The 21,588-nt window shown below is 32.0% G+C and overlaps 1 protein-coding gene across 2 annotated transcripts in view; it reads right to left on the reverse strand.

Annotated features, from left to right (window-relative positions):
• Rtel1 (Regulator of telomere elongation helicase 1) overlaps window positions 1–21,588 on the reverse strand; it is a 55,536-nt gene that overhangs the window by 10,820 nt on the left and 23,128 nt on the right. Inside the window, exons 6-10 of one of the 2 annotated variants that reach the window (XM_072534583.1) lie at window positions 16,929–17,135; window positions 15,053–15,215; window positions 14,737–14,994; window positions 12,035–12,274; window positions 6,490–6,756 (exon numbers count right to left, since the gene is read on the reverse strand). In XM_072534583.1, the coding sequence (XP_072390684.1) occupies window positions 6,490–6,756; window positions 12,035–12,274; window positions 14,737–14,994; window positions 15,053–15,215; window positions 16,929–17,135 (1,135 nt within the window). Of the gene's footprint in view, window positions 1–6,437; window positions 6,757–12,034; window positions 12,275–14,736; window positions 14,995–15,052; window positions 15,216–16,928; window positions 17,136–21,588 lie in introns of both variants that reach the window. The other variant, XM_072534584.1, reaches the window with a different exon arrangement.

Genomic DNA, 21,588 nt, shown 5'->3' on the forward strand with positions numbered 1-21,588 from the left:
ATTTTTGTTGGCAATAGGCCACAATTTTACTTAAAAATAAGTTTATTTGATGTTTTGATTTTCAATTCGTTCGAAAATTTCGAAAATCGTTCTCAAAATACGGTTTCCGAAGTGGAAATAAACTTATTTTAAAGTAAAATTATGGCTTATTCCCAACAAAAATAGTAAATTACATTAAGATGCCACAAGAAAATAGCTTCAGAACAATATTCTTATTCATATTTAAAACTAGTATGTATACTAGGTACATGAGATCAAGGTCACGTGTTTGATAGCATGTACGTAAATATATTTAACAAACATTAAAATCATTAATAAATGTTAAAGTTGTATGTACAATGAATAAAACAATAATGGAAGCCATCTAGCTATACTATTATATAATATTTACTTAAAAATTAAAGTTTAGTTTTAGCAAAGAATATAGACGCTTAGCTAAGCGTCTATATTCTTTGGTTTTAGTTTAGTCTTTAATCTTTAAGTTTAAAGAAATATTGAAAGACAACCAACACTGTACGCGTCAGCTGTTCTAATTTCATCATTCTCAATCTCATTGCGGAACACTACCCTAATATCATCTGTGTAGTGTTCCGTAATGAAAATTGGTTCATTTTTACTTGTATAGACGCGTGCGCATACTCTTTGATACTAAAATAGGAACAGCTGATTTGTACAGTGTTGTTAGTCTCTCAATATTTCTTTAAACCAATATAAAATTGCTTTACATAAATTACATTTTTAAGTACTTAAATATTTAAATATTATATAATAGCATATCTCGTGGCTTTGATTAATGTTTTATTCATATTACATACAACTTCAACATTTATTAATGATTTTAATATTCGTTAGATATATTTGCGTAGATAAAAATAAAAATACAAAACGATCTAAGTAACCTTGATCTCAAAAAACTGGATCAAGACTTAAAAAATACAACTAAAATGAGGAAAGATGAGCTGATCATGTAACTGTGTATCTACTAATATCCAGTTAATGCAATACATTATTTTTGTTGGGAATAATTTGACTTTTGAGAACAATTTTCGAAGTGGAAATCGAAACATTAAATAAACTTATTTTAAAGTGAAATTGTGACTTATTCCCAACAAAAATAGTAAATTATTTATTTATGTTTTAGAACAAACATATTTTAGAGAATAAAAACAAGTAGGAATTATATATACACATAAAACAATATATATACAGACACACACATACACGTAGGTACATAAAAACATCCATGTATCTATCCTAGACATACACACTATGATATAGAGGTCGAAGCAGGTAGAAAGCTAGATTTAACGGCTTTGGTGTTGGTGTTAAAGATATCTATGTTGCTATCTTTTAGAATTATATTTCATTACCTTATAATGCTGTTTATGGGCGAGCAATCCGTCTCACAAATGTGAATGGAAATTTTTAACTGAAAATTGAAGTAGAAAATTTTAAAACTTGTTAAAACGGTTGAGAAACCAGTTCAGTATAAAGTTAAGACTAAGTTTATTTTGTTCTAAAAGTGAATATAATTACAGTTTACATTGTACTAATCTCAAGTTCCTGTAAATGACAGATGGTGCTAATATTTAAATTTGTTTAGTTGATATCAATATTTTAACAACCCCACTTATGAATTAAATAAAAGTTATAGGTTACCTATACCAAACAGTCTCAATAATATATGCAGCTTTTTAGCAACTAGACCTTTAACAGTCAACACATTAGCTGGAATAACATCAGTAGGCATATATTTTACATTAATTATTGTGTCAGATATTAGGTCTTTCAAACAATGACATATTACATCAATACGCTTACTTCTTTTATGATACATTGGATTTGCTGATAGGTTTAATGCACTTTGATTATTATTAAATAAGGTAATACATTCAGTTTTTTCAATTAAATCACTTAGCAAACTCCTAAGAAAAACAGCCTCTGACAAGGCCGTATATTCTGCCTCGTAGCTAGATAAAGCTAATGATTTTTAAAAAGAAAAAGACAGTTAAGATTTGATTTCACCGCTTATACGTATTTCGGCCTAATAGGCCTCATCACAACGGCTTTCGCAGTCGCTCTTTCGTTAGCGGATGCGCAGGCGCCTTGTACGTGAAATTAAATCTTAACTGTCTTTTTCTTTTTATTCCGATATACTCTGTACGAGTACTAGAAACCAATTCGCTAAGGATTTTGCTTAGTTGAGGAGATATGTTGTGGAATGCAATTTTTAGATTCCCCATGTCTCTAATAACATCTTTATCAACGTCTGTTTTGCCTTGCAATTCTTAGAAGGCACAGATTAAAGCAGAATTCTGAATTTGGTTTCGAAAATTAGTTTAGGGATTCTAATGATTTTTGTTTTGCACGTTGCCAAGATATTGTAGAGCCACAAAGCTTAAATACATATCCAGTAAAGGATCTTACAATCTAATGTATTGCTTGCCCAATGAGAGAATGTCAATTAGAGAATAATTAATAGTATCTTTTAAATACCTCAATACTCTTTTTGTACATTTCAAATAAGACTCAGTATATACATTGTTAAATTGGCTCAAGAAACTGACTGTAAATGATATATCTGTTCTGGCCAAAACAGATAAATACATCAAACTACCAATTACCATGTGATAAGGAAACTTACTATCATCAATTGTTAAAGATTATTTTTGTTAAAAATGCGAATTTTCAAAAAGAACGTAAAATAGAGTAAAGTTGCAATGGCACTAGTTTGACAAGTGATAATGTGTATATTATTGTATCTATCGATGCATGCTTTAAAATCTCACACAACTGACACTTTAAACTAGTAGCGTTGAGCGCTTGCTGTTTTTTATTTCATCTTTGATGCCACGTCTTTTTAACAACTGAAACCCTCATTTGTGAATTCAGTTCTTTTAAAGTATCCGTTGAGAACAGCGGCATTAAACGCATGTTTTTCGGATGTTTTAACCTTCCGACATTTATTTTCATAGTAACCGGTTTGTTTACAACAATAACATCTAATTTTCGACAGATCTCTGTCTCTCTTGTTATTCATCTGTCATCACTTCTGTGATTTTCAAACTGTCTATTGTGATTGGTTCTGTTACTAGTACCACTTGCAAACGGACTTACCAACATCACTTTCCATGTCCAATACTTTTGTTTTGATTGAATCGATAGAAATAACAATCCCAACAACTTTTTTTAAAGCGTCCCAAATTTCTTTAGCGGTTTTTGCTTGTTTTCTATGTATATATAACGATGGATCAAGCAAAAGAACTAACTTGGCTTTAGCTTTTTCTTGTTTGTCTACTTCGGTTTCAGTTCCGTCCAAACACGTGGACAAACCTTCTAGAACAAGATAATTTTGCACTGCGAAACCCAATCATTGTAATTTTCGCGGCCTAATAGCTTTGGCACCGTAGACATGTAATTCACTGCTATTGTGAACCTCAAAACTTACTAGTATACAACGTTTATCTTATTTACCGACGGAAAAAATGGTTTGAGTCACTATAATCTGTTAAAACTTATAAATGAAACGAACCAGTTGAGTATACGGTTAAGACTACTTTATTTTGTTCCAAAAGTGAATACAATTGACAGTTTATATTGTATCAATCTTAAGTTCCTGTATATTTAATATTTAAATTTCGTTTACTTCATATCAATATTTTAACAGAAAACAGTCGCAGAATACTTGAGTCAGAACACAGTATGTCTCAGAACACTTCAGAATTTTCAGAATCTTTAATGACTCTTAGCAATTTTCTCAATTACAACTGTTGTGAATTTATGCATCTAAGTTATATTTTTTTACATTTTTAAAATAAAAGAATAAATAAAATGATGGTATAAAAATCAGATCAGATTTAAAAATTACAAATTGGATATTCTACAAAAATATAACAATGATATTAGACGAGAAAAACTAATTTTTAGACGTGACAACGGTGTATATTTGAGAACATGTGTCTTAGGATGCGTATTTGCCAAACCTATCAGCCAAGTTAATCCCGTTGGAATATATTACTATTAATTGCGTCCAATATCCAAAACAAAGAAATATATTAGAATTCGTATTATCACTAACAACTGATACACTGTCTAGATATCAACAAATTGTACTATAACCGCTTCCTGTAATTAGAATCTAAAGAATGTTTCTGGGTGAAAATTTACAATTCATCTCTTATTCTAAATCGCGCAACACTGTACGAATTGGTGTCTTGTAAAAATTTTAATATTTTAACAAGAAGCCAATATCAGACTGTCCTTGAAAAATTTTCAATAATTAATAAGAAATTACTTAGAACTGACCAATTTCTGGAAATATCTGACCATTGGAGATTAATTTGTGATCTTTCGAATGGTATAATTATATTTCAGAAATACTAGCTGTAACATAGTGATTTAGGAAAACCCGCGAACCTACTGTTCTCCTAGTATTTTTAAAATGTTTATTGCGGCAAGGCACTGCAATCCTGGTATTTTTAAAATTTTTAATGGACTGCGCTTGCGTGCTAAGGTTATTGCAACTTTATTAATTATTTTCACCCCAAAAGCAAACTGACCAAACGCTCAATATATCTGACCATTTGTCAGCATTTTATTCTCTATCGAATACAATAATTTGTTTTATAGATTTCGTTCAATGAGGTGCCAACATCTTTTTTTGTCCTTGAAAATTTTCAACCCTTAATAAAAAATTAACCAGAACTAACCAAAAGCTGAAACCAACTGACCATTTGTGACCAAAACGTGACCATTCAGACGGTATAATTATTTTTACGAAATTCGATCAATGAGGTGCCAACATCCCAGAGCTAACAATTTGAGCAGTGAAACAAAAATTTTATGAAATTTTATTTAATTTTATTTAATATTATTTAATTTTATTTAATATTATTTAATATTGTTTAATTTTATTTAATATTATTTAGTTTTATTTATTTTAACTGATTTTATTTTATTTTTATTTTATATTTTATAATCCAATTTAGTCAAATCGATCCAGTCGTTCTCGAGTTCTTATAAAATGTTATGAAAAAAATAAAATGAAGTCAGTTTGTATATATGTTTATGTATATTCCGGTATACCGCAAGGTTACTGCTCGAGTCTCGATTTTTTTCAGTCACGCTAAATATTATTTTGGGCCCGTGTAATAAACATCATGCCGAGCGATAAGAAGTATTCACTTCAAAAAAAGAGAATGTGTGAATCAGAATGGCTACAACTGATTCAACGGAGAAGATGATTTTTTTCCCGAAAAGGTCAGCATTAGGATGCAAACCAATAAAACTCATAATAAAGTTGAATGGATACTAACAATCTGTCCCCTAAAATATTTATTTTTGACGATTCCTCTTCAGTATATAAAGTGGGCCATTTGAACCAAGAATTTACACCCAGGCATTTTTTATTTTTTTTTTTACCTGTGAAATTGTACAGAATATTGTTGACGAAACAAATCGTTTTACGCAACAGGACATGAATCACGATCTATAAAATGGCTAAACTTACGAATAGTTATTTATGATTTATATAATAGTTAATTATGTTTTTCTGAGATTAATATTTGAAGAGCAAAGTGTTCAACCAGTGAATCCTTCCTATCATGACATGTAGATGTCAAACCTGGACCCTAACCAAGGCAAATATGAATAAACTAGCCACAACAGAAAGGGCAATGGAAAGAGCAATGTTAGGTATACGACTGTCAGATAAGAAGAACAACGATAAGATAAGGTCAAATGGTACTAGACAAAAGGACCAACGTTGGTACACAGGTAAACAATCAAGAGGAAGTGCATAGATGACATCAGTAGGTATCAGCAGGAACAGTACAGAACAGCTGAATGTATTTATGCTCCCCGAATACATAAAACTAAACAGTATAAACTGTTACACTAAAAAGGTTAAAATCAAACAGTACTAAGTATATTCAATGCATTATCACTGCTGTAATTAAGACATACATAACGGTTTCAGACTTGTCGGTACCCTAAGCACAAACCATAGGCTAAAGAACAAATATTACTGCGAACAGAGAATTTATATCTCAGAAAACAGGGGGTAAGTTGTTCACATACACTTACTTAAGCTGTGCATATTTAATTTTTAAATAAAAATTTACTGCAAATCGATGATGTTGACTTAACAGTTAAATTAGCTGTTCGGTCTAAAACTGTTTGCTCAGTCAAAAGCACATTTGTGTTTTTGTTTTCATTATATTTTAAGGAATCCGTTAAGGTGGATACCGTATTAACAATTGTACGCTCTCAATTATTATTTATGATTTTCATTATCAAGGACCGTAAATAAGATTAGGTTAACAGTAATAGCGAAATTTTGGTCATTTTGAATTTGTAGTAGGTTCCTGAACCAAATCTTAAACATATGGGCATAAATTTTGAGATATCCTGTACAAGAGTAGTTTAATAATGCTAACCAGAGAGATAATACTTGTAGTAAAAATAATAACTAATCATTGTTATAACTACCATGATAATATACTCTTTCGTAACATCGCCTTTTTCTTTCTTCGTCGACTTTGAAGAGTTTGGTACAACAGTCAATTTTATTTTTTTCGAAGGTTGTTTTCGGTTTTCTGTTGATGTTCGATTATGAATGACAACTTCTCCTGTGCTATCTAAATTGTCAGATGATGATGATGATGAAGCACTCAAACCGCCAGACTTATAATTCAAGTAAGTGTTAAATTCAGCTGCAGGAGGTGCTAACGATTTTGCCTCAATCACAGATTTATACTAAAAACAAAAATACTGGTTATTCTTGATAATTGCATGAAATTAAAAAAATAATATAACAGCGGAACAAAATGGTATCTTACAACTATTTTCTCGTGAAATTTCTATATTATCCAATATCATTAATGGTAATAAACCACAATTTTAATTGAAAATACGTTTATTTTAAAGTTTCAATTTTCACCTCGGGAATCGTATTTTGAGAACTATTTCTAAGAAGAAAATCGAAACGTCAAATATAACCTATTTTCAAGAAGTTAATTAAATATTAGTCGGATAAAAACTAAAAAAATTCTCTCAGAATTTGTCAAGATCACGCCACGGAAATCTCACTTGCAATGGCAAACTTGCAAAAATTCATAAGGCAATATTATTAATCTTGAAGAAGAAAGTACTGATACTGCTATTAACTATGATAAAATGGATTTAGAATTATATGATGAAAATTTAGGGAGTATTTAAGGATTTAGTGAGTTGAAAAAAAAAGATACTTTCTATATGAAATAAATTCAATTTCAACTAAATTCAATTCTACAAATTAAATCTAATAACAAAATTATACTAAGTGACATAGAAATCCGAACACCCAGTTTAAATGATTTTATTTTAATAAAATTTTGTATAAGTACTTAATGAAGCATAATAAGTAAATGATTAAAATTTCAAAATGATTGCATTGCTTTAAAGCCCTTTTACCTTTAATAATGTGTGGATGCACCCCGATGTGTTACGCATTCTCCAACGCGCCTAGGCATGCTTCTAATTAGGTGGTCAATGTTCTCTTGTGGTATCTCATTCCAGGCAACCACCAACTCATCTCGAAGTGCTTGTAGAGTCTGAGGAGCACGTTTCAAATCGAGCAATCTCCTACCCATCATATCCCATATGTGCTCGATTGTGGATAAGTCGGAAGATCTTGGTGGCCATGCTAACAATGTGACATCATTATGTTGAAAGAAGTCTATTGTGACTCTTGCAACATGTGGTCGGGCATTATCTTGTTGGAAAGTTGTATTTGCCAGGGTGTCAAGATAGGGTAAAAGGTGGGGTTCTAGAACTTCTTGGATATAACGATGCGCGTTCATGTTACCTTTGATGAAGATTAAAGGTCACCTGGAACCATAAGCTATAGTACCCCAAACCATAACTCCAACAGTGTGATGAACATGTCTTTCAACAAAAACTGTAGATTCCTCCTTTCACCACGTCGTCTTCTAACCCTCGCTCGACCATCGTGCATGCCTAAACAAAATCGAGACTCGTCACTTACATTCAACATAAGACAATACTGTTGCATTCCTGTTTCCAGAGTGACCGTTCTCTGTCCCACTGAAGGCGATTACGGCGGTGTTCTGGAGTTAAAGAGAGGACCTAGTGTGGTCGGTATGAAAACAGGCCAAAACTTCTCATTGGTCGGTAAACACTTCGCATGCCAATAGGTCTTCCGTCTTCTGCAAACCATTCATTTGCAATGGAGCTGGTAGTGGAGAAACGGTCTCTTAAGGCCAATAATCTTAGGCGGCGATCTTCACGGTCTGTTGTTCTACGGCGGCGTCCAGTGCCCCTTGCTCTTTGCGTACGGCCTTCTTGGAGCCATGCCTGACAACACATAACCACGGTGTCTACACTTCTTTGCACTCTAACTGCCACTTCCCGAAAAGAAAGTCCAGCTTCCCGAAGTCCCATTATACGGCCCCTATCAAACTCACTAAGTTGACGAAATCGTGCAGGTCTCCGTACTCTAGGCATCGTAACCAATCGTAAAGAATGTCAAGAATTACAATCCGCCAAATTTGGATCTTTACTGCGGCTGAAATATTCATTTTTAGATTGTTAGTGAATTTAAAAACAAAAAGTATAAAAACCGGAATCTCCAACTGATAAGGCTAAAAACTTTATCACTTGTTTTTTTTTCAGTAAGATAAATAAATTACACCAAATTTTATTGAAATAAAATCATTTAAACTGGGTGTTCGGATTTCTATGTCACTTAGTATATATTGTTGTGAAGTTCATTTTTATTAATGTATCATAAAAAAAATTATTTGTTTAAACAGATCCTCCCTGTGTATGTCTATAAATAGAATTAAATAAAATTAAATCAAGTTATTGAATTTATCAGTTTTAATGTGAGTCATTTCTAAAAAAAGTCTTCTATTATAGGGTGTTTCTTTTTCAAGGATTTTGACATCTGCAAAATGCATTCTGTGATTCTGGGTGTAAACGTGGTTAGCTAAGGAACACCTATCATGATAAAGCCTACAGTCACTTTTATGAGTAGTGATGCGGTCTTCAAGACGTCTTGAACTTTGACCAATATATTTACTGTTACAATCGTTACAAGGAATGCTGTAAACTACATCTGATATCTGTTCTTTAGGGGTTCGATCTTTGTGTGTACTATTGGTTTCTTTTGACTGTGGAAGGGTTCGATCTTTAAATTTTGAAAAAATAGAATTGACTGTTAAAACTGTTTTATTGGCTATTTTGATGTTATCGTAGGTTTTGAAAATTCTTGTCAGCTTAGGTGTTAGATCTTGTATGAAAGGCAACAATATTTTGGAAGAGTTTGGGTAATCACAGTGTTATTTGTATCAGTATTGGTGATTATGTTAGTAGGTATTGAATTTATTGGAGTGCTTAATGTTTCTAATAGTGTATTATACAGAAGTCCCTTTGAGAGGAGTGGTGGATAGAAATTATCTATAAATAAATCAAAAAGTATTTTGAGATTTTTCTCTAAAACTAATCTAGTATCTAAGAAAGGAATAGATTGTTTTTCATCTTCTACTTCGATGGTGAATTGTATGTAAGGAGCATAGCTGTTAAATATAAAAAGTAAGTCGTCATAACATATTAGGTATAGCTAAGGTCATATCGTCTACGTATTTTTTTAAGAAAAAAATGTTGATCATGTGGCTTCAATAGTGACAACTGCATAATGTGTTCGTCCTAATATGTGTATTTTAATAATTGTTTGTCCATGAATGTTTTTTAATTAAATAGATAATTTTGAAATGCCACATTCGATATATACACTTAACTGTCTTAGTGGTGTATAATTTTGAAAAAAGTTCTACACACGATTTTTGTCCATTTTTTCTTTTCATTACAATGAACTTTTTTTCACAACTTTTTGCTGCACCCTCACACAAGTAAGTGTTTTATCTTATTTTGTAAATTATACAATTTCACCAGTTTGTAACACTATTGTCTGCTTGCGTCTGAAGATGTTAGAGAAATATAACGAAATATAACGATATCGTTGATAAGAGTTCGTATCGTTTGGATTGTAATATTCAGCTGCTAACCCAATGAACCACCTGTTCGATGTATATATATATATATATATATATATATATATATATATATATATATATATATATATATATATATATATTGAAAAAGTTGTATTTTATTAATTTTATTTTTATTTATAATAAATGTTGTAATTTTTAAAATCTGTGGTTCGTTGTTTAATTTAATATATACCTCAGCTAGCTCAATTATGTGTTCTAAGCAATCTGTCACTGTGTGACGTCGACTCTGTAGTCTCCTGGTAGAGTTCAAAAAGAAATTAAACCAAAATTTACTTTAGACCTTTGATAAATTAACCCAAATGAAGCACGTTATTAATTAATATTGAACAAATTTAATATAAACAATAAAATTCGTCTGCAACTTGGGTTGCTTTTAAAAATTTACAAAAATAGGAATCGTATAAATCTTAATGTGGTTTAGAGTCGTGACAATAAAAATTTATTACAAAATGTGGAGACTCTATACAAGTACCTAAAAACTAAATAAATATTGCAACTTTATAAAGTGTTTAAATGAACTATAAAGAAAAGAAAATGAACACTTTATTCCGCTGACTTTTAACTTGCATTCAAATATAATCAAAATTTCAAATGATTCCCAAAATTATTATCCAACCTTACTTTAAAACAGTTCTGATTTATTTAAAGAAAACTAACTACTCGCAAAATAATCGGTGAAACTGGAATATCAATCCTCTCTTCGGAAGTTAAGGTACGTACTATTCTATTTTTAATTTAATGATCATTAATATTTCAATTTTTTAAGGCCTATCGCAATTATGTTAATTCATGAATTTTAATTTTATCAATTTAAATGACATTTCTGTACTCCAATAATGATTTATAAGTTAAATTGTTTCTCTTACTCTCTGGAACAAATTTTGGATATCTCTGCTGTGGAAACTGTGGAAAAACTAAAATTCGAATTAGACGAGTTAAAAAACACTCCCGACCTATTCCACAATTTCAGGGCTCTCCTTTCAAAAATTCTTGTCGGCCTCTCCCCAAAATCTATTATTCGTTGCTAACAGCAACCAACGTTCTTTTTTTCTTTTCGTCTTCTATTTTTTTTTAAACCATAAAACTGTCCTGTTCTGACACATTTGTCAATCCACATTAATTTCTCATAATCACTTTAATCACATCTAATTTGGGAATTTATAAAAAAAATGTTCAGATATAAAACTTATTCTATTACAATGCTAATACAATTTATTCTTTTCATCTCCACATCATTGTAATTTCTTATTTAACAAAACCCCTATTAATTTAGCTCCCATAGACTTGCTTGACAGTTTATTTTCTGACGTTTTCAAAATTTCTATGTTTAAATATTTTTTAAGAATTCTTTTTTTGTTCTTTTTAAGGTTTAGACGATTCACCTATACACTAGGCAACTATACTATTCAGAAATTATTAACACTATACCAGGTAAGTCAAAATTAATTTATTTAACAATTTACTAATCTTTTTCTCTCTTTTATTTCAGAGTCGAACCCACATTGTGATGGCTTCATGAAATTCATGAACAACAAACTCATATAAAAATCCATTTAAGTTGTATCCTTTTTAACATATTGAAATCATTTCAATATATATATATATATATATATATATATATATATATATATATATATATATATTATATATATATATATATATATATATATATATATATATATGTGCAAAGAATATACGAATATAAATAATATACGTATATCGGTGGTTAATCCACTTTTCAGTCTGTCTAAGAGACTAGCGCAATGTGAATCAAATAAAAGCACATCTAATACATGATATGACATTATGTGCTCCTTTTCTTTAGTGGGTCCTAGATGTCGCATGATATTTCCACGTCGCCAATCCCCGATATATGTCGCCGGCATGTAAAATGTAAATAAAATAAAATATATAAAATAATATAAAACTAAATACATTAATATAAAAATAAATATTACCTTAGAGTCGGCATTTTTGAAAAACTGTCTTAAGTCTCTTACTAGTTCGCCAAAATTATTAGATACTCTAATATGGTTTCTAACCCATAGAGACATTTGATCCTTTATAATTTTACTGTTAAACCTTGAATCGAGCAAAAGTATAGCGCCATAATCGTCCTTATGTCGTATTACTCGGCCAATCGCCTGGTTTACCGCTCTAGATGCTTCCAAATTATACCACTCTTGTCCTCTAAGATACTAAAAACATTATATATAATTACTTCATGAATATTTTTTTTATCACTTTATCTAAAGGTAAGTATTTACTAAAAAAAATACCACGAACAAGGATTCAAGAAAATTAAATCGGGTCTAATCACTTGTATCGTTGTGTTCCGTGTATCAATATTATTGGTTCAAGTAAAATCAAGAATCCTGGTGTTTTAATGTATACTATACCATTAAATATAACAACATTTTACATGTTTTCATTTATAACGACTCTTTAAATAGAGATAGGCATTTTGATATCCTGAACGAGGAACTAATGGACACATTAGACAATAACCTATGCCTTTAGATTTTTTCAATTGGTTTATAAAAAGATGGTGTATGCTATATAGCCCGGCAGAAGGGGGTACCTTACTGTATGCATGGAAGGGTGGATAGTTCCTAGATACATAAGATACTATTCTATATATATATATATATATATATATATATATATATTTAGGGATTCTACAGTATTCACTGCCTTCCCTCGCTCAACCGTTTCCATCTCTCTCTGTTGTTCCATTCTCCATCGTTTAGTCCTCTCTTACTCATGGCGTCGTCTACTTCGTTCCTCCAGGATTTTCGGGGTCGTCCTCTTTTCCTCCTTCCTATGGGGCTCCATTCGGTTATTTTCTTTATCCATCTGCTGTCGCTAGTTCTTCTTACATGTCCATACCACTTTAGTCTTTTTTGTTCTATATATGTTAGTATGTCTGTTTCTATTGATGTTCTTTGCTTTATTTCGTCATTACTTCTCCTATCCATTCTTGTTACTCTGCAGCATCTTCGCAGGCATTCCATCTCTGTTGCTACTATCTTACTGCTGGTTTTCTTGTTTATGATCCAATTTTCAGCCCCATATGTCATAATACTTCGCACTAATGTTTTATAAATCTGCGTTTTTGTCTTCATATTTAGGTGTCTATCCCACCATACTGACTTAAGTTGTCGGATTGCTGTTCTTGTTTGTCCTAATCTTTGTGTAATTTCTTCCTCTGTTGTTGCCTTTTTCGTGATTATAAACCCCAGGTATTTGAATTTATCCTTTCCTTTGATTGTTACGTTGTCATCAATCTGTAGATCTTCTATGTCTTCTTCACTTGTAGAGAGGTACTCTGTTTTCGCGAGATTAATATCTAGGCCAGCCTTGGTATATTCTTCTTGTAGTTTCTTCATCATGTAGCTGAGGTCGTCTTGGTCTTGTGCAATCACTACTTGATCGTCTGCAAAACTTAATGTATATAGGTATTCGTTCCGTACCGGTACTCCCATGCCTTCGCATTTTCTTTTCCATGTAGTCAAGGCTTTCTCTAACTATATTTTGAATAGGGTTGGAGATGTGGAACAACCCTGCAGGAGCCCTTTTGTTGTGGTGAAGTCTCCTATGATTCTTGTTCCCATTTTAATGGACACTTTATTTTCTTTATACAGAGCTTTTGTAGCTTCTATGAGTTCCGTCTGTATTTCTAATTTGTACATTGCCTCCCATAGTTCTGACCTTGGTACAGAGTCATACGCCTTTCTCAGGTCCACAAATGCCAAGTGTATATCTCTATTTTTTGCTTTTTTCTTTTCCAACAGTTGTTCCAGTGTGTATATGTGGTCTATGCATGATCTTCCTGCCGTGAAGCCTGCCTGATCCTCTCCGATTTTGCCTTTTATCGCTTGCTCTATCTTTTCTCGCAGTATCTTCCCATATAATCTTCCTATTGATGATATTACGCTTATTCCTCTGTAGTTTTCGCATCGTTATCTAGAAAACGATACTATTCTATCTTATGTAAAATTTTTCGCTGAATACGAACATGTAGTATTTTCAAAAAGTGATACCAATTTTTATACAACCACCAGTGCTGTGAGTGAGCAAATACGTTTGTTGATTTTCAGCTACAAAAATCCCGATATATAGAGCGTGCCAGCGAAAAATTAACAGTCAAAGCTAGTCACTGTGACAAAATTATATTTTATATATTAAATATTCAAAATATTTCCCTATCTGTCAAATTTTTTGACAAATATGAATAACTAAGAAAATATAAATTTTTGATATGTGATGCCTTATATAAAAGCTGTCAACATTTAACGCAGAATGGAAAAATATAAGAATATATAGGGTGTTACATTAAAGATAACAAAATTAATAGCGACTTCCGATTTTACCAAAAATTATAACGAGCTGTAAATATTATAGACGTCTAGCCAGATAAAAAAAAACTTAGTGAACGACGGACGGAACCGGCAATGTTAGAGACAGAAATTAAGGGGACCAGGTTCAATTTGAAGTGCAATACCATTGGAAGAAGAAGAAAATCAGTTAGAATTATGCTGGCGTGCAAATTTTCAGATGTTAAATCCGATATTTTTAGAAATAAGTCTAATCCCTGAACAACTTGAAACACTCCACATATTGATTTAAAAACTGCAACATAAATATATTTGTTACTTACTCCCTTATCATCTGCATTACACCTATCTAGGTAGAGCTTCTTTAATGATACTTTTGGATCTTTGAAAGGCGGATAAGGCAGACCAGTGATCAACACTGCTCTACCGTTGGCGTCAACAAAATCTAATCCTTCAGAAACCTTTCCTCTACAAACACCCATAAAAATTGCTCCCTTAAAGGCGGGATCTTTTACTTTTGCATAATACTCAGTCATGGCTGTGTTAAATGAGTTTTTATCTCTCGGTTCTACAAAAATTGCCTAAAATAAGAATAGAGTTATAATTATACTAACGTAACGATTTTAATGAGTTTCATACCTTTTGGTTACATATGCTGTTCCAAACTCCGCTCTGCTGCCACATCTGTTGACATTTCAACATAATAGGATATGATGGGAAAAATATTAACATACCATCGGGGACTATTCTAGCTATATTCATTATTGTCATGCCAAGAGAATTAATATATTTAGGATTGTCTCTAAAAATTAAATGTTTCAATAAGAAAACAAAATTGTACGAAATATTCTTTCTTTTACCATGACTAAATTGATGATGAAACAATTTTAAGTATTATATTAGTAAACATTTCTATTATTACTGTGGAGATCGGTTCGCGTACAAAACATTTCTGGGATTACCACTTCGTAGACTGTATACCTGAAAGTCACCACAGGATAATAAACCAAATTGCATTGGAAATCAAATCGACTTTATACTAACCAATCTAAGATTTAGAAATTCCATTATAAGCGTTAAGACACCCTGGAGCAGATGTCCCATCAGACCATAACCTCCTTGTCTCAAAAATGAAACAAACGGTAAACAAGATAATAAAATCCAAAAGTTCTAAGGTGAATACTCAGTTCTTCAAGATAAACGAAATACGTGCTGAGGCTTCAACTTGTATAAATCAAGAAATGAAAAGATTAACATTAGAAACGAAAAACACGGAGAAAGTGAACATTATGTGGAGCAAAATCAAAGATTTTATTATGAAGACACCATGCAGTGTCAGCCCTAAAACACAGCGGCCATTCCGCTTCCGGATCGCTGGATGGCAGAGGAGGGTCTGGTTTAGCAGGTAGGCGTTCGGCGTAGATTCGGCGACGAGAGGACATTTTAAAGTACTTCGGTAACTATCGCCGGAAGTACGAAGAACGAATCCTGCACTAAGGTCAGTCAGGCGGCGTCCTGGACTGAGATGTCTTTTGAAGATTCCAGACCCCCCCTCTATAAAGACGAGACGAAAAAAAAAAGTTTTCTTTTTGGATGGTCTTTGAATAATTTGTGATGTAATGGCACCAGAAGAGGCTAGGGTATTTGGATCGGGAAAACCAAGGGTTTCTGGTAAGATAGGGGATGTAGTTTCCAGGTAGCTACCATTGGAGTGAGGTCTTTTATCACCAGGTTTCGGTGACTGTGCAGATATGGAGGTGGTAGGAAGATTCTGAGAATCATCATCAGTAAAATTTTGCACATTGCTAGCGATACTATTAATATGAAGAATATGAGGAACAATTTATGCATGAGAGGTATAATGGTATTTAATCCAAGATCAAAGAGAGCGTTTTCAACAACCGAATGTGGGGTAGGACTGACATTAATACTAAATTCTTTTAAAGGGGAAATAAGTATGCGTATAGGAATAACATAAGAGGTAATTGTAATACTTTAAGTGGGTTTTAAGAGATTATCAACTTGCTCAAAGGAAGATAGACATATACAGATGCGACCATGGGGAACGCGTGGTGAAAGTGTACATTTTTCAGTATAACAATTGTGCGATTGCCTTAATATAATCGAAAATAACAGTGTTCGGAGCGGAGAGCATTATGATCATGTGAAGGAGTAGGGGGCGGAAGAGCTTTTGAGAGAGTAGCAGCTGCAAAGATCGTTGAATGTTGCTTGTGGAAGGAGATGGGTTTTGGGGTGGTAGTAAAGAGGTAGATTGAGATTTATTTTTGGAGATGGAATCAGGGGTCACAAATGATTGATTCTACATATTGCGATTCTGGATGGCAAAATCGCAACACTTGGAAATATAATAAAGATATTTATTTTATAGAGATTATGACCCCTTTCTGATGACCCCAATTGTTATATTGAGGTCATCGTATGTGCAGAATGCAACAGTAGGAATTTCACGGTATACACAAGTATTTCACAAAAATATAAAAAAAAAGTTTCTTACCTATTTTGAAAATTACTATTTAAAGTTTCGGAATCAGGACCTGTTGGTATAATTTTAACACAAAACTGATCATCGGATATTACATGCGGATTTTCTAATCTCACGTTAATTTGGAGTTCCAATTCAGATATGAGCGGCCGTAATGGTGCCAAAGTTCCACTGGTTAATATCAATGTCCTCAAACCGTGTCTCATTAACATGTTCATACTAAAACACAATAATATTTTATTACGCTATTTATCTTTCGTAAAAATATATACTTATGATTTAACTACATAAAGCATCGTTTAAAAATGAAAGTATATATTGAAAGTATATATGAAAGTGCTATATTTGTTTGTATTTTTTGTCTAAAGAAAAACAGTAAAATTTTAAAATTTTTGGTTCTGTGAGTAGAAAAGAGACGTAATATAAAAAGTAATTCGTAAATAATGTGATATATGTCAAAATATTCACCAGACGGACTTTACACAAATTAAACAGATATATTATACCAATAGCATCTGTTTTATGAAGCTACGCAAGTGTATTCCTTTAATAATGAACTTTTGAATAAAATTATGAAAATATAAATATGTTAATATCATTATTTTATAGTAAATTTAATTATTATATAAACTAAATAAGATGTTTAAAAATAACAAGATATATTACAAAACGTACTATGTTTGCTGTATTTTTAAAATTTAACCCATTAGTGACTAGATTATTTTTTCGCAGTTTTTAATGTGATGCTATTTTTTTGGGAGTGGTTTTATTAAAAAAAAACATAAAAATAAATGAATATACGCATTCGGATTTATAAATCACTCAGTATATGATGTTACATATATGTAACGCTAGGAGCTAATGGGTACAAAAAATACAAAATATATCTGTAAACAGTTCTATTTATTTAAAAACTGAAAATAATGAAAAAAGGAATTTAAACATTTTGGTTTGTGATAGGTAACGAAACAATCAATACAGAGACCTAAGTTCCCTTCCTAAAAATTGCTTGCAGCTATCGTATGTTTACCGTAGTATTTAACCATACTTTCGTCGAAAGCTTGATCTTTTTCAGGAACAAAATACTTTCTGAATCTATCCTTCACCTTATTTATAAATGGCCGTATTGTCCAGAGCTTATCACCCTTATCAATACTTGCGTTAGAATTCAAGTGAATAAGCCTCAAAATTTGCTCAAATCTGTTGCGTCTCATAGCATTATATACAAGTTCGTTTCTAGGGTCAAGACTTTGCTCCCAATACATACGCTTGCTGGGAAGATTATTATAACCACTAAGAATCAAAATACCAATGAAACATTTCATTTCCTCTGGCTAGACTCCTGGGTCGGGTAGGTTCTTGAATGTAGCATATTAGATTGTTTCCTGTACAAGGAATAAAATGATTTCTTCATCTATGAACATTTCGAATACATCAACAACTAATTTGTTTTCAACCAATGAATAATCTGATTCTGGAAATTGTTTCTAGTTATATGTGAAATCTCCCGAAACCCAATCCTGAGATTCAGAAACTTTTGGCCATATGATATGAGCAGGTTTAATATCGATATTATTTGCCAAAGAAATGTTACCTTCTGTCGATTCTGACTGTTGAATAGGAATTTCTTCTCCTAGTATAATTCTATCAGCACTTCTAACTTCTGCATCGGCAAGTAGCTGACGTTTGCCAAATTGTCGAAATCCTCATCCGTCAGAGTAGCCGGATCCGGTGGCGCTATATAAATTGCCTCCATAGAGTCGTCTATCTCGTCGTATTCTCCAAAGGCTATATCAATAGCTTCTTGAACAGTCAGGCCCCTTTGAAGAACTGCAGCAATGCCTCTGAAATAAAAAAAACAACATAGTAGGTACATACTGCATTTTTAAATTTAAAATTTTTAAATTTTTAAGTTCTATAAACACTCTATATACTAATACTTCGAAAAATGTTATTAAAAATACTATACAATGAAAACAAAACATGATATATTGGTGCAAAATAACTGGAGAATATGCTTACAATACATCCTACATTAAAATATGTAACAGTAAATTTCCTAACCGGACAACTTTTTTATTTGAAAAAATATCAAAGCTTTTTTACACAAAAAATATGTATTTATATTTTCCTTAGAATAAAGATATTTTCTTATACTATTTATTTTCTAATATTAACTTTATTATACAAAATAAGATTTATATACTCACTCTTTATAAACGAAGTCCATTATTTGAAGCTTTATTTCTTTCGTTACTGACCTGTTTTCAACTGAAAATTTGCGACGAAGGCGATAGAGGATTTAGATGTCACCACTTTGCCGTTACATAATCGTAATGCTAGGAACTAATATTGTTCCGAAGCTATTTTCTTGTGGCATTTTAAAGTAATTACTATTTAAATGGGAATAAGCCACAATTAAAGGTTAAAGTAAGTTTATTGCCGTTTCAATTTCCACTTAGGAAATCGTTCTCAAAATACAAACATTAGTTAATTAAACAAATTTCGTTTTTTTGTTACTTGGTGAAAAATTCTTCCAATAATTTAATTTTATCTGAGTCATTTATATTGACGATTCAGACATACATTATACATTTTAAAGTAGACGAATTTAAAATGATATTGCCAATATTGTTGAGTTGCGTTCTTGGAAGGACTTTACTTGTAAAATAGTTCATTCGATTACATGGAATCAACTTTAACTTGAGAATATCCGTGAGAAAAAATCTTTACCATTTTTATATGCAATTTTTACATAGTGGTTATGTAAATCCCAAACAAACAGGCTTTTTGCAACGCAAGCACAGGTATTTTGTCATCCTACGCTTTCTACTACGATATAAACTGCAAATCTTACGTTTTTCTAAAATAAGAACATCCGTCTGATTGTCCTCTTGTTCTTCTTGAACTCCAAGTATCTGGCTAATTGAAATATGTAATTGACGTGGAATGTTCGTCATTTTCGTCTTTTCATGTGATTTTGCACTAACTGCACAGCCAACTCCAAAGCAGGGGAGTTGGCTGTGCAGATATTTACCCTAAATATTTACACTTTTTTCTTTTATTACTGTATTAATGTATGAATTTGCTATAGAAATGTCCAATACGCGGAAAAAATTGTTAAGGGTAATCTTCGGGTTCGACAGCTTGAGGTACTTTTGGAGCATTTCTCATCTAGGGAATCTACACCTCCCTTATTCTCATTATAATAAGAAATAATTTCTGGTTTGTTAGTAGGGGGATCACTATAAAGTCTATTATGCATTAAAGATATAAGTACTGTAGCCTTTCCCACTTTTCCTACATGAGAAATTAAGGTACATTCTTCTGTAAATCCATAAATTGTTGACCCTTCAGGTATGTTTCTGTTGGGCAGAAAAGATGGAGGTATTTCAGCCTTATTTTTTTTCAATATATTATCAATAATACCAATTATCAGCTGTGATATTTCGGTTGCTACCAAAAAGCGGTTCAGCTAAGCGCAACACAGCTTGTGTAGGCTGTACTTGTATCAGCAATATACAAATAACCTCGAAAAATTACAAGCATTTCATCAATTGTGGCAGATTGACTAAGTCCATACACACTTTGACAATTTTCTATGACAGTATTGAATATAAATGAAATAGCTGCAGTTGGATCCTCTTTTTTGCGTTCCTCCCTGTCTTTAGGATTGTCACATCGGATAGCAACTAAAATAACGGCAAATCTTTTTTTTTTCTTATGACTGCTTTGAAGATTCTCTTCTTGTTCTATCTGTTGCGAATAAACGGTCTATATTTTCGTGACTGGAATTGAAAATGGCAGTGTAAACAAGAAGTCCTTAAATGCTCTTAACTCAATAATATATGCATATATGCTATAGAATTTGCAAAATATTTCTTTCACATTGCTCGTAATTTTGTGAGTATCGCAGCCTCTCTCATCATTTTTGCCTTTGTTTTTAAAATGGGTACTTTTTATTACAATGTTGTGTTACGTGTTTTAGAAGCAGCGATAACTTCTGACGTACACCACCTGTGTCAATTTTTACCATAAACATAGTTTTTGCTACTATCACTAACTGCTAATTCATTACAATCTGCAGGCTCGTCAGATCCAGAAAATTTCGAACATGTATCGTGTTCAGACTCATATATGGTCTTCCGAAATATCGTCTACATCACTGTCACGATCACATTCCTCATTGTACCACTTTAAAAGAGTTTTTTCATAATCGTCATCGCCGTAACGCACCCGTTTTGAGGGCCAGGCCATAATTTCTAAAAATGCCCGACACACAATAAAATAAACCGGAAAATTCGGTGTCGTCTAAGTAAATACTCTCGAACTAACTGTTGCCACAACTTTTTAGGAACTGAGAGAAACTTGTCTCAAATAGGTACGCCCACAGGTCAAGCTCCAATAGCTAAAGGATTAGATAGAACGACTTGCCTGTGGGCACTGCCAATTGCCAATAAGAAAGAATTAAAAATATTGAATCGTCTGTCAGACGACGCCGGACCAAAGGGAGAATTATTAAAATTCAAACAGATGATTCAATGCTGTTATTAATCGGATGACATGACTTTTATCAAATTTTAACAATCGTTACGAATCGAATCTTTTATTGACTTTCTTTTAATTTTTTACTTCTCATTTAATGTCTATATTTTAGTTATTTATTTATTAT

Source organism: Diabrotica undecimpunctata, chromosome 6 (genome assembly GCF_040954645.1).
Source record: "Diabrotica undecimpunctata isolate CICGRU chromosome 6, icDiaUnde3, whole genome shotgun sequence".
In the NCBI taxonomy this organism is placed as follows: domain Eukaryota; kingdom Metazoa; phylum Arthropoda; class Insecta; order Coleoptera; family Chrysomelidae; genus Diabrotica; species Diabrotica undecimpunctata.